This window comes from Rhyacophila brunnea, unplaced genomic scaffold, assembly GCF_057557595.1.
Source record: "Rhyacophila brunnea isolate RB1 unplaced genomic scaffold, BYU_Rbru_1.0 scaffold_18, whole genome shotgun sequence".
In the NCBI taxonomy this organism is placed as follows: Eukaryota; Metazoa; Arthropoda; class Insecta; order Trichoptera; family Rhyacophilidae; genus Rhyacophila; species Rhyacophila brunnea.
In genome coordinates, this window is record NW_028232837.1 from 32,074,170 (window position 1) to 32,087,639 (window position 13,470).

The 13,470-nt window shown below is 29.5% G+C and overlaps 1 protein-coding gene across 1 annotated transcript in view; it reads right to left on the bottom strand.

The window, feature by feature from the left end:
• Positions 1–13,470, bottom strand: part of LOC147073442 (C3 and PZP-like alpha-2-macroglobulin domain-containing protein 8) — a 652,526-nt gene that overhangs the window by 149,138 nt on the left and 489,918 nt on the right. The window contains exon 12 of the mRNA XM_085945649.1: positions 8,647–8,783. Coding sequence (XP_085801775.1) covers positions 8,647–8,783 — 137 coding nt within the window. The remainder of the gene's footprint in view (positions 1–8,646; positions 8,784–13,470) is intronic.

Here is a 13,470-nt window from a genome sequence, read left to right on the forward strand (position 1 = left end):
ATTTGTATGTATTATGTATTATGGCGCATTGGCCAAAAGCTGTAATGCCGTAATACTCTTTTTTATAAATAAATAAATAAATAAATAATTAGAGGAATTATAATAAAGTAGTGTCGTCAGAATATCAGCGTTCAATAATTACATTTTTATTTTGATTGCAATATTTTTAAGATTGCATAAAAATATGAATATAAACAGAATTACCGATATGGTGAAATATAATACTAATAACTTAACATTAGGAATTAAATCTTGTAGATACACTTTGTACTATGCGTTTTTACTCTCTTTATATTATAATATAATATATATTAAATTAATCATTAAAGATATTATGGTAAACTTAGAGCGAGTTATATTTTTCGTATTCAATTAGTAATGATTTACGTGTAGTCGGATTGGTGATCAAATTAAATTGATATTTTCTGATTTGTTTGTAAATAAAAAGAAGAATATCGCAATATGTTTAATTTAGTTGAATACTAACGTAACGTACAAACTGCTATTTGGGGTTATATGTAAATAATCTATCTGAACTAAGCAATCATAGTATATTGTACATATATTAATTATTTTAATTTATTAGATTTATGACACTATACAGCAAGAGAGAAGGTATTTTTTAATCTAAAATTCAACTGCAATCTCAACCAAACCAATATCAGAAATCAAGATAGGAATCGTGCACAACGTATTGTAAGACATTTATAATCAAAGCTTCAAGTTTTCCTGGAGACGCGTAGGGTTGTGAAGAGAAACTACTTGGCACTTTGTATAAAAAACTCATTTTAGGCTTGTACTACTAATATAAAGCGTTAAATCTCAATGCACATAATATCATGATAAGAATGCTATAAATCTACGATGACAAATGATAAATAGCTGATCTCAATTATTAATGAATTTGAAGTGGAGCTGAGAAATTTACACATTTATCAATATAAAACAGTATGTTAACTTGTCAACACCTGCTCAATTGTAAAGCAGAACGTTGAATAAGCAATACCAAATTTAAAAGTGTAGACATATCTAAGATAAGGTATGACCTTTAATACGTTATGCCGTGTCCACACTGGCAACAAGTTGCTGGCAACCTCATTAAATGTCACGATAAATATCAAAACTTGTTTCACCAAAAATTATTAATCGAAATTTAACATACTGAATATTTACGATTGCCAATTACAGAAACTGCCATTTGTCCTCAAAGTTGCTCCAAACACTTTACACTATGGTTGTTATGAAAGTCCCTATTATATACAGTCCACTGACTAAACTAAATATTTGCGACCAGCTTTATTATACTAATTGCAGGAACACTCACATCAAAGAAATGGGCTCTCCGTACACATCTTTGCGAAGAAGATAATTTATAATCTGTTCATACAAATAATAAAATAATATTGAATAAAAATCGCAAAGAGAAACTTTTTACGAAATTCTATCCGATATTTACAGCGCGAATAAAACAGAATTTGTACGTCTAATGAGGTCGCTTTTGGATAATATTGAAATATTGAATCAATAGAAAAGAGCAATGTAACGAATCGTGATGTTGAAGTAAGCATTGTAAAGGAAAGTTAATATTTTGTTTGACTAATTTTTGATACGATTTATTAAATTCATTAAACGTAAATTAGTATCAATAATCTAACCTAACATAACCTTTTTCATTAGATACTTCAACTAGGTTATTGTAACATATCACTAAACATCCAAAAATGATAAATATATCACATATAATATAATAATAATAATAATATTTAACACTGTATATTATATTCAGGCAATTAATTATTACAATAAATTAACCGTCAGATCTATAAATAAGTGCTATCTTTTAATAACGCCTCTCTTGGCTCTGTTAACTTTTTGAGTGAAATAGAATACGTTAGTTTTACATATTGAGAATTGAGATGCAAGATATGACTGTTTTGAAAAATAATTACGTCACGGCCATCTCCCGCGAGATGTCAAATATCGAGTGGTTAGTGGTAACATAATATTTGTTTTATTACATGCTGCAATCGCAATGACATGACTAATAAAATTGTAGGTTATATTGATATATTTGACGAATACAACATTTTGGGGTTCGGATGAATATGTCAACCTAAATTTTTTCCGTATTACGAATTTACCAATCATTATAGATAACTGCCAATAGCCGTCGATGCCGCCTTGTGTATTGAATGCTTTTTGTGTTAATTTGGACCAATGAAAATGACTGAATGTTCTAAACTAAAGTGTTAACTGTTATGAATAACTGCGCAAATATATGGTCTCCAAAAAATGTTATTTGAAAAAATAACATCTTTCGTAATGAAGATATCGATCTAAAGTTTTCACTTATAGATTTTCCAATATAATATAACAAAATATATAGGTGTCATTGATCTAATTTTTTGAGATAATGAAGTTACATTAATTTGTGTTGTCATTTTGAACGTATAACGTCATAAAAATAGGGGTTTAGTGATGGGTTAGGCCACCGAAGATGGTCAGGAGGGCAGAGGTCAGAGGGACAGGAGGGCACTGTTATTGTATTATAAATCTACTACATTTTAAACAATTAATATACCTGCTCATGAACAATGCTAATCTTCATGCCGTGGCTTAATTACAATCAGGAAACAATGATGCAAATAAAATCTTTAATGGTGTCGTTAATCATGCATCAATAAATATTTAATTACGTCATTAAAATTATAATGTCTGCCATTCCACAGAACAATACAATGTAGCAAAATTGTTATGTCATTGTTTATGTTTGCGTATTTTGATTTGGTTTGTTTTAGGATTAACCAATTTGATTACAATAATAACGGCTCATTTATATTATCGGGTATTGGTACATTAATTATTGTCCATTGATTAAACTTTTAGTGTTAGTATATTATGTTATGTAGATACAAATTATATGTTGTATGTTTTATCAAAACTGAAATATATTGAAATGTAATAATTCTGATCTTTTGAAGCAATCAACCTTAACATATTACTAGGTGATTAGAAAGTAAATGCTTATTTTCTAGTTAATTCCACAAGCTTTGAAGAAAATCAGAGTTTTTCCGTTATAATCCACAGTGCCCGTCTGTTTATGTTTACGTTTATCAAATATGCTGTCCTAAAGTCTATGAATGGTGGGTATCAATATAAGATCTGTCGTATGTTATACAATTGGACAGTAAGTTGTCGATAGTGAATTTTGGAACCCATACTGATATGTTCTTTTATTCCTTTCTACATATTGTTCTAAGAAGCATTCAAATCAAATATTAGCAATGACTTCATATTATGACATATTTAGCAATGTGAATTAATTACTTTATAGTATAATAGCACCTGTATACGTACATGGATTTACTGGATGCAAAAATGCTTATTTTATACTATCGTGACAATAGCTGGTTTATAAAAAATATAAAATATTATTAAATATTAGTACGGTTGGCAACACTACCAATAGGCACCATTCCAACATAACGCAAACTATTAATTATACCTATTATGTATTATAAGAGTACGCTCGAGGTGTAAGGTACCCTAATTAGATCATTAGCCTATCAAGTAACATCGGTGGTATAATGTTACCTCTATTTTAATTCGCAGTGATATCAAATTAGGTCAAAATTATAATTATTTAAATTCCTACCTTTGGCTATTTTTTTACAACGTTTTTCTTAGCTCGTATTCTTATTTGTCCGGTACAAATCTTGCAACCAATTTTTAACTAACTTCCCGACTAGCTAGACATTTGAAACTTTTAGAATATATCAGAACACGATTCCTATGTATTTTTAATACTTTTAGCCATCTTTAAGTAAAATTTAATTCATTTTTAGTTAATTCTGTTTTGTATGAAAAGTTATTTCGATACCATTATTGGTTGCTTGGGGGTCTTAACAACTTAAGTATTAATATATACGTGCGTTACTATGGCGTGCGTTGGACCATCACGCCGTGGGTTCCAGGTTCGAATCCTGGGTCTGACAAGTACACATATTGTTTTTCAATTTGTGTGTGAGTCAGGGTATGAACCTAATAGGTTGAGCAAGTGGCTGACATCCATTACTCGTAAAAAACAAAATCTGTTAATACAAACCTCTACTCTGCGGAGGCCCATATGATCCTAATAGGATCGGACATGGTCGGAATTACTATGGAAATCAATATGAAAATGACATTTCATTATTCAGTATTTTTATCAAGTACATTTTTTTGATCGTTTAAGCTAGTCAAGTCAAGTTTATATGATTCATCAGAAAATTTAAAAACGTTGTACATAAAAAGCTCTTTTTATCTAGTCATTATTTTATTTATGAATAGACGCTAGTAATATTAATATTAGTTAAATATTATAACAGTCAAAATTCTTTAATAAATATTATATTTTATTAAAATCAGGCTCAATAAAAAGGACACGTAGATTTGTAGCTTAATACTTTGGACGCTGAAGACGCACATGCGCGTAATGACCGGGCGGCCGATCGATCTAATTAACGTGCATTTTAAAGGTGCTAATTAAAATCTCATTATATAGTCAGCAGCGAATGAGTTAACTCATAGATAAAGTACTCTCCCGTCAAGAAAATCTGTGTTTTATACGGGTATGTTTTAGACGATATTACAGTCATTTATTTGAATAAAAAAATCATGTTTTTGTACTACAGAATGTTCATACTGACGCGTATGTCGTGTTTACACAGGTAACGGTTTCATTTGAATAGATAAGTTACATGATTAATAATACACTAACATACCTTCTACAAATGTAATGCATAGATAAATGTTACATATTTTTTGGAAATCGATATTACCACCGGTTTTTGTCTAAAGGACTAGTCTGAATTTGAAAGCTGATCAATAACAGGAATGTATATTATTTATAATTTATTAATATATTTGATTTGAGAATTTTTATAATTCAATTTGAAACGAGAAAGGGCGAATCAATATGTCAAGCAATCAGGGATCTGATTTTGACAGCTGAAAAGTGAACCACTCGTTGCTTGTGCAAAAACTTATGCTCAGGCTTTATTAATCTAAAGATGGCGGTGTCTGTCCGCAAGTCGCGTCCGATTACACCAATGTTGAAGACAATGACGCATCCATCACGGTGGCCAAGGCGAGGTTGGAAAAATTTAAGGCGCTTCTCTTACATGGATACGATAGAAGAAAATGGAGTAGCCATATTGTTTAAAAACATCCCCAGTAACGTATGTTATATAAATGATCTGCTAGAAAAACATATTGGCTTAGTGTATTTTTACATTTGACACGTAACAAATATTACACCAAAGTTTTAATATTGAATTTAGTAGGATAACTGAACTGATTACCTATGAGATATTATTTTCCTAATACCAGAATCTCGACTTTATATAATGGTAGGTACCCATTGTTATCCAGCAGAGTTTATAAAACACTTGCTACTAGCTAACTAGCTCGCCTTGCGAAAATATATGGTACATTTGTGAGAAATGGTGACAAGAGGTGGTTTAACGGATTTCTCATCTGTCGAGTTTTTAAAATAGTAGCTTTTTACTCGAAAATACGCAATTATAAGAGAAAACCTATTGTTAATGTAAAACATTTTCATTCAATATTTTAAATAATTATTCTTAAATATTTGATAGTGGATATTACCTAGTACTGGATATTTAATATGGGGTAGACTGTCTTGACTGATAAAACAAGTAAGTGCCATTCAATTGAGTATCCAAGATAACGAATAAGTATAATATACTTAAATACAAATAGGCAATGCATTTGTTGCGTTGGGTATTCTTGAGTTATCCAGAGACAGGAGGAGATATTTTATATACATACAAATTATTTATTTATTTATTTATTTATAAAAAAGAGTATTACGGCATTACAGCTTTTGGCCAATGCGCCATAATACATAATACATACAAATATATAAAAATATCTTAATTACAAATAACAACTAATATGACAAGAAAGAGGAAAAGACAGCATGTGTAAATATTAAAGAAATATGATAATATATACAATTATAAATTTATCCTATTTAAAACGTCTACAAACATTATATAATTAATAAAAAACAAATCAACCTTTATGGTGCCATCAAATAAGCTAATTGCACGATACACAGCATCATGAAACATAACATCTGTCCTGCGACGAGGTATCTTGAAGACCGTGGAGCTGCGAGTGATATTGGTGGGAACATGAAAATTAATATTTGCCAGTATATGCGGATTGTAAATGAACCCACGAAGAAGTAAAAAGAAATGCTTTAAAAGAACAATCACTCTTCGGGTAGACAGGGATTGCATATAACGGGTAAATTTGATTATTACGGGTAAATTTAACCCGACACCGTTATTATATCCGACTGTTCTTACATGCAGCCAATTGCATAGTGTTCTCTCGCTCGGTGTTGCTCTTATTATATCATATTTTTTGACAAAACTATCGAACTTCACGTTTATGTGGTATGTTTATAGTATACATATATATATATTTTAATATTTTCTACAAATACTTTGAAGTCTTCAAAAATGTATACAAGTCCAAAATTATAGTTGTACACTTTGAGTAGGTTATAATATATAATTACAATGCAATAGAAAATTTAATTCCAAACATATATGCAACATTATAAGATTAATAACGTCCACTACTCGTTTGAATTATTTTTTAACAAAAATATTCCGTTTTTTAACTTCATTATTTCGAGTAAACAACATTCGCAATTTTCTGCCACGAGCGAAACACAGTTTACAAGCCAGAGAGCCGCAAGGCTAATTACAAATGATTAGAGCATCCGCTCATAGAACTTGTAGATGCTTCACCCCCCGTTATGATGCTGAAGAGCTTCCACTCTAATTCAGCGTACATTTTATAAGTGCACAGTGCATTCAGCCGGCGAGCCTGTTTTCATATTCACAGTGAATTAGCATCGTACATAAAAATAGAGAAATATGGCCTTATATAAACAAACCATTGTGAATTCATCTTCTTTTTAATAATATAATTTTAAACAATAAAAACAAAAAAAATCTTATATTTTTATGAAGCATCATAAAATATAAATACAATTATATTTTAATTGTTCAGATTAAATAACCGAATAAGAATTGCTGTCCTATAGTGCCTAAAAAGTACTTAATTTAATCAGGGAACACTGTAATATTATTATGTTAAGGGGGACATGCTCAGCGTACATCAAAATTGAGCTTTTATGCTATTTTCAAAGCATGATCATGGACATTCCTTAAATGTTGTAGATAATCTATTTACATAATACGAGTACCTAGCCGTTTTTTAAACGGTACATGTTCAAACACGCGCGTTACCATAATATTACTTCCTACTTCATTTATCGTTTGTTAATTTATGCCTACGGTCGTATGTTGTAGCTTAGCCACTGGGAAATTACTATAGAAATGGTGTATTTCAAAAAAATACTACCTTATTTTTAGGTCAATAATTATTATAAAGCAAACATTATTCGTAGAATGTTTATCACATTTGAAAGGTCAAAAACATAGCCTATAATTAATATCTTTAAAATTATCTTTAAATGTGTAAATCTTACCAATTTTTTGAATAATAAAATGCCTAATTCTTGTCAATTTCGGTATCACAGAGATTATCAATATAATTTGTTATTTTAAATATTTCACTATAATAATGTCGACATAAATTTTACTAATAGTTTTATAAATGCTTTTAAAAATTAATAAAAATAAAAAATCTTAACCACTTCTCATGGAAGTACTGAAATATGACTGTATTCTAAAACATTAAAGCGAGAGGTTTAAAAGAATACTATTTTATGTAATAAAAATACTTTATGCAGTCATCAAATGTTTAAAATAAATATAAAGGATAATAAGCCTTCAAAACTGAATGTAAATAGATTATCTACAACATTTAAGGAATGTCTAGGATCATGTTTTGAAAATAGCATAAAAGCTCCATTTTGACGTACGCTGAGCATGTGGGCCGTTAATAACATATATTGAAATTTGTCACATTAATTTAACATACATTCAATATTGATGGCAGTCACCATTCTTTATTTTACTTAGATTTTATGGCACGACTATCATAAAATAATCTGCTTTTAAACCATGGTTTATGTAAATTTCTTTTATATTAATTAATCTGTTCTACAATTTCAATAATATATAACTTAGGATAGCCAGTATATAGCCAATAAACAGTTATAAGTGCCATTCTCGCGAATAATTTCTAAAACCTTTGTTATTGTGGATATTTTTAAAAATTAGTCAATCTACACACTATTTTGGTAATTTATACCAATATCATAAGTCAAATTTTTCAGAAGTGACCAAAACCTTGTTGGATTGTAAAGCTATTAAAAAATATTTAAATGATATTATAATCAAATTGGATTGTTTCAGTGTCAAAATAATACAATACTTTTTTGTAATAAAAATGTTCTACAAAGGTCTGATGTGAGAAATTTGCAAAATCTGAAATAAATATTTTTTTTTTAATATTTCTGATGAAAATAATGGTATGGATATTAAGAGACTTAAAAAAACTATGAAAAATCTATCATCAAAAAACTTTATAAGATTATAAAACATATTAACTATGTTTCAATATACGTATTAATATAAAATAATTTGATTTTCTTACCTTGTCCATGGATCAAATTTATCAGTTGTCGTACTGCCGCCAATGAGACATACAAGACTTCCGGGTTCAGCTGCTATCTTCACTTCGACTGGATCACCAGGTGTTTTTTGACCTTGCGCCTCGACTGATACTGACACCTGAAAAAATAATTGACACACAATAATATTATTATGTTATAAATCCTTGGAAGAAATTTGCGATAAATAGTTACCGAGGTAATAGATATTATGACTGAATAAAATTATCTGCAGTTAGTCATATTATTAATGTCACTAAATATCATTTATTTACAGCAGTAAATTTTTTTTTTTTTTACTTTCTAGTTTTATTGATTGTTAAGAGCGTACTTCAGTGAAACGGCAAATAATTTTCAACAGTAGGTGCGATGAAATTTCTCACTAGTCGCCAATCGGAGACCGACAGTCGAGGTGTCCGCATGTTGATTTGTTTTGTCATGGCGTCAGATGAAAATATTCTTAAATCTTGTAAAGATGTCTAAAAAACTTTACGTATGTTTACAATAAAATAAAATAAAAATATTTACGTAGTTTACTTAAAAAAGAAAACATGTCAATGAATATACATTATTATTAGCAATATAATAATACAAATAACATCAAATGGACGTATGTTGGATTTTTATGACAAATTATATTTCGTTCGGCACGCGTCATTTGCACAATCCGAGCATCACCTAGCCACGATCTTTTTAGACCAAAACTAGACCAAGACTAACGCGCGTGTTTGAACATGTACCGTTTTAAAAAAAAATTCGATATTCGAATATTTTTTTCCCGTTAGGTACATGTTCAAACACGCGCGTTAACATCATTTTACTCCCTACTTCAATTATAGTTTGTCAATTTAGGGCTACGGCCGTATGTTGTAGCTTAACTACTGAGAATACCAAAAGAAATGGCGTATTTCAAAAAAACACTACCTTATTATTAGGTCAATAATTATTATAAAGCATACATTATTCGTAGGATGTTTATCACATTTGATAGGTCAAAGATATAGATTATAATCAGTATCTTTATAATTATCTTCAAATGTGTTAATCTTTCCCATTTTTTGAATAATAAAATGCCTAATTCTTGTCAAATTTGGGATCATAGAGATTATCAATATAATTTTTATCGTAAATATTTCACTATAATAATGTCGACATAAATTATACTGATGGTTTTATAAATGCGTTTAAAAATTAATAAATGTAAAAAATCTGAACATCACTGCACATTTATGTACTGAAATATGACTATATTCTAAAACATTAGAGCGAGAGGTTTTTAAAAGAATACTATTTTATGTAATAAAAATACCTTATGCAGTCATTAAATGTTTAAAATAAATATAAAGGATAATAAGGTTTTAAAATTATATAAATAGATTATCTACAACGTTTAAGGAATGTCCAGGATCATGCATTGAAAATAAAAAAAAAGCTCCATTTTGACCAACGCTGAGCATGCCCCCCCTTAATGCTAATATTTTGATTATAGAATACTTTTGGTATATGCTTAGGAACAAATTGAAAAAACTCGATTGAGCCTCAAAATAATAACTTAAACGTACATATTCGGAGGCGGGCGTTTTATCCACAGCTGAAACTATATAATATTATAACATAGCAGAGCTTTAAGTTACATCCAAATCCAAATGAAAGTTTTATAAATGTATTAACATCTTTTCATTTGTATGTACAAAATGGTACTTACGATTCTATAAAGCGAGATTTCGCTATCACGCGTACACAATGATATTATCAGATTTCTTATATAATAGTCGCTCTTTATTTCAAATACACTAAGTATTAATATACGTTATAGTATGGGTGTAACAAAAAACTTGCAGCTAAAAAATACACACCATAATTTTTAGTAAACTTACCACGATTACAATATGCTGAAACGACCTCAAATCGGTAGGACCTTAATAATATCTAATATTAATACTATGGACCGAAGGTTTTTAAAAAATAAATAAAAAGGAGGTATCATTTAAGAATATTATTGCATATTAATTGTTTAACTAAGACTGATATCAAAAATATTATATCTCATTAGTTAACTCCATTAATTCCCAAAACGTTACCATTGTTCCTAGAATAGACAATTTTACACCTATTGAGTGTATTGTTTTTATTGATTATAATATTACTAATGATCTATTATTATGTTTGGCGATTTATTATACGCTTATCGATCGTATTATTATTAATAAGTTAGGGGTTTTTTACAAACACTTCAACTATTCATAATTTGTTTGTTATATTTTTTTATTTTGACTTTTGACTCGATAGGTAGGTAATGGTGATTTTACCTACTTTTTTATTTATTAAGGAAACAAACAGTTACATTTTGATTACAAAAATTTAAAATATAATAATGAAAAGTTATTGCAACTAGCAAAGTTATTGATTGGTTATATAAGTTAGAGTTAATAGTATTCGTTATCAGTATTTATTTGCCTTTTGGTGAGTGTACACAGTGTCTGAAGATGACGACAGGCAAAACCCGGGTCGCAAAAAACGACTCAAATGGAATAGTATAAAACTTAAATTCATTAGAATATATTATATTATAAGCGTGTCTATTCAACTAGTGCAGTCCCATCGAACTATTTTGGATGTAAGAACGTGAAGCGCAAGTAATGTGGAGAATGTTCTGATGGTGATATTATCATTAAAAGAATAAGAATTTCGAATTAATCTAGATTAGTGTTTTTTAAACTTAATACTAACGCGACACATTTGACCTTCTACCAAACTTATAGATCACACTTATAGTATGTATATACTAATAATTAGATATGATGCTTTCTATAAATATAGAGTAAGTCACGTTGTTTGGCCGAGACACGGCGCGATTGCGTGAAATGTGAGGAAACCGTCTCTAATGATAATTTTTTGATCGATCGTTATGCTAAAATAATATACGTATCGATGAGCTGTCAAACAATGAACACTTAATAATAATGCTTAGATAGTTACAAAAATATTATCTGCAATTGGTTATTAATTATACTCGTAATAAATCGAGGGTTGTGAATGAATTTATTGATTTATTATGAAAATTTGTCGATAGCTAGTATACTAACGATACACCGGTTGAAAAACACTGATCTAGCTCTGCTCTAGTCTCTGCTTATAAAAATGTTTAATTTCGAATATAATAATACCGGCTACTTTTGTATTCCAACGAGGTTTCCACAAAGAGAGAAATCTTTTTGAAATAACGATTCTCCTCCTCAGCTTAGCGTCAGCAGAAAACTTGGTTCGTTCTTTGAGAATAATTTTCATTCAATCGGCATCGTTTCCGCCCATTTTCCGTGTTTCCGGTTTATGAATATTTTTTTGTCTGCCGCCATTCCGCCTAATTTATTCGTGCATACTTTACAATAAAGTTCACACGGAAATAAATTTTTATTTCACCGGAATTTTAATAAATCGTCACCCTATTTTTAATTTATTATAAGAAAACTTTACTCTTTTGAATTGCCATTAGTTGTCATAAATTTGTATATTTTTGGTCGCTATGCAGTAAATGCATGTTAAGTGAAAATAACCCCTTACCTGTAAAGAAGTATTTTAAGAGTAAACTTGGATTTGCATAGTGCTAGTACTTAGTAATTATACTCTTAATCTATTATACTTCGTGCTTTTATAGCCGCTATCTTGAATGTTATTATTGGATACTAGCTCTATGCAGAGCCTCCCTTTTGGGAGATTTATTTCTAGATAAAACTCTATTACGATGTCAACATTTCAACGCAAACTTTTTACACATAACTTGGAAGTACCTTTGAAAATATTGTACCAGACATGACTTAAAGCTGCGTTTATTGGATTCCGATCAATGTGTTTTACCAATTTAGCTACCTGCGTCTCATCTAATACGACAAAATTTACTAACAGTCATGCAAACGAAGCTTTTGAATTACTGCTTGAATTGAAGCTTGCGAATTCTTTACTTTTTTCGATTCTCATTCCTTTCTTGGAGAATTCTAAAATTCAAAAATATTGGAATATTTGATTTTGTAGATTTAGAGGTTGATTTTGGTTTCTTAAGAATATTCGGGAAGAAATAAGTAGTATTTGAAAACATTTAAAATTTCATCTGGAAATAAAGTAGGAATAGCTTACGTATTTGCTATAGCACTCGTTTTTCAAGAAGTATGCAGCAAGTTTGATCCTGCGAAGAAGTTGTGAATTCTTAACTTTATTCAATTCTCGTTTCTTGTTTCGAGAAATGGAAAATTCAAAAGTTACAGGTTATTTTTTATTTTATTGTGAATATTTGGGAAATTTTCCGGTTAAATCTTTAATTGGATTTTTATAAGTAGCGTTTGAATACATTTAAAATTTCCTCTAGAAAAAAAGTAACCATAAAATACTAAAAAATCAGCAGGTATTTTTCAGATTTTAAACTATGATGCTATTAACGAAAATATGTATTTTATATAAATTAATCAATTTAAACGATAATAATATATACCGGTAAATATAATTAATGTTATATAAAGTTTTTTAATCATAAATTGTCTTAAATTATTGCGAATTAAGAGATTTCTTGGGACGCCAATTCTGTATCACAACCATCTAATATCGCAATTGACAAGAATATAATTGGTTGGGCCATTTACGTTCCCATTCCACTCCTTATCTCCTCATCCACCTCCTAATCTCCAGTGTTATTGTTACAAAACATTCAATAAGCAATTAGGGGTCACGAGAGATGGTGTTACAAAGAACATTCAGTTGTATCTCGACAGTGGACGCCTGCGAGCTTCTAATAGTTTACCGTCGCTTAAGTGATTGAC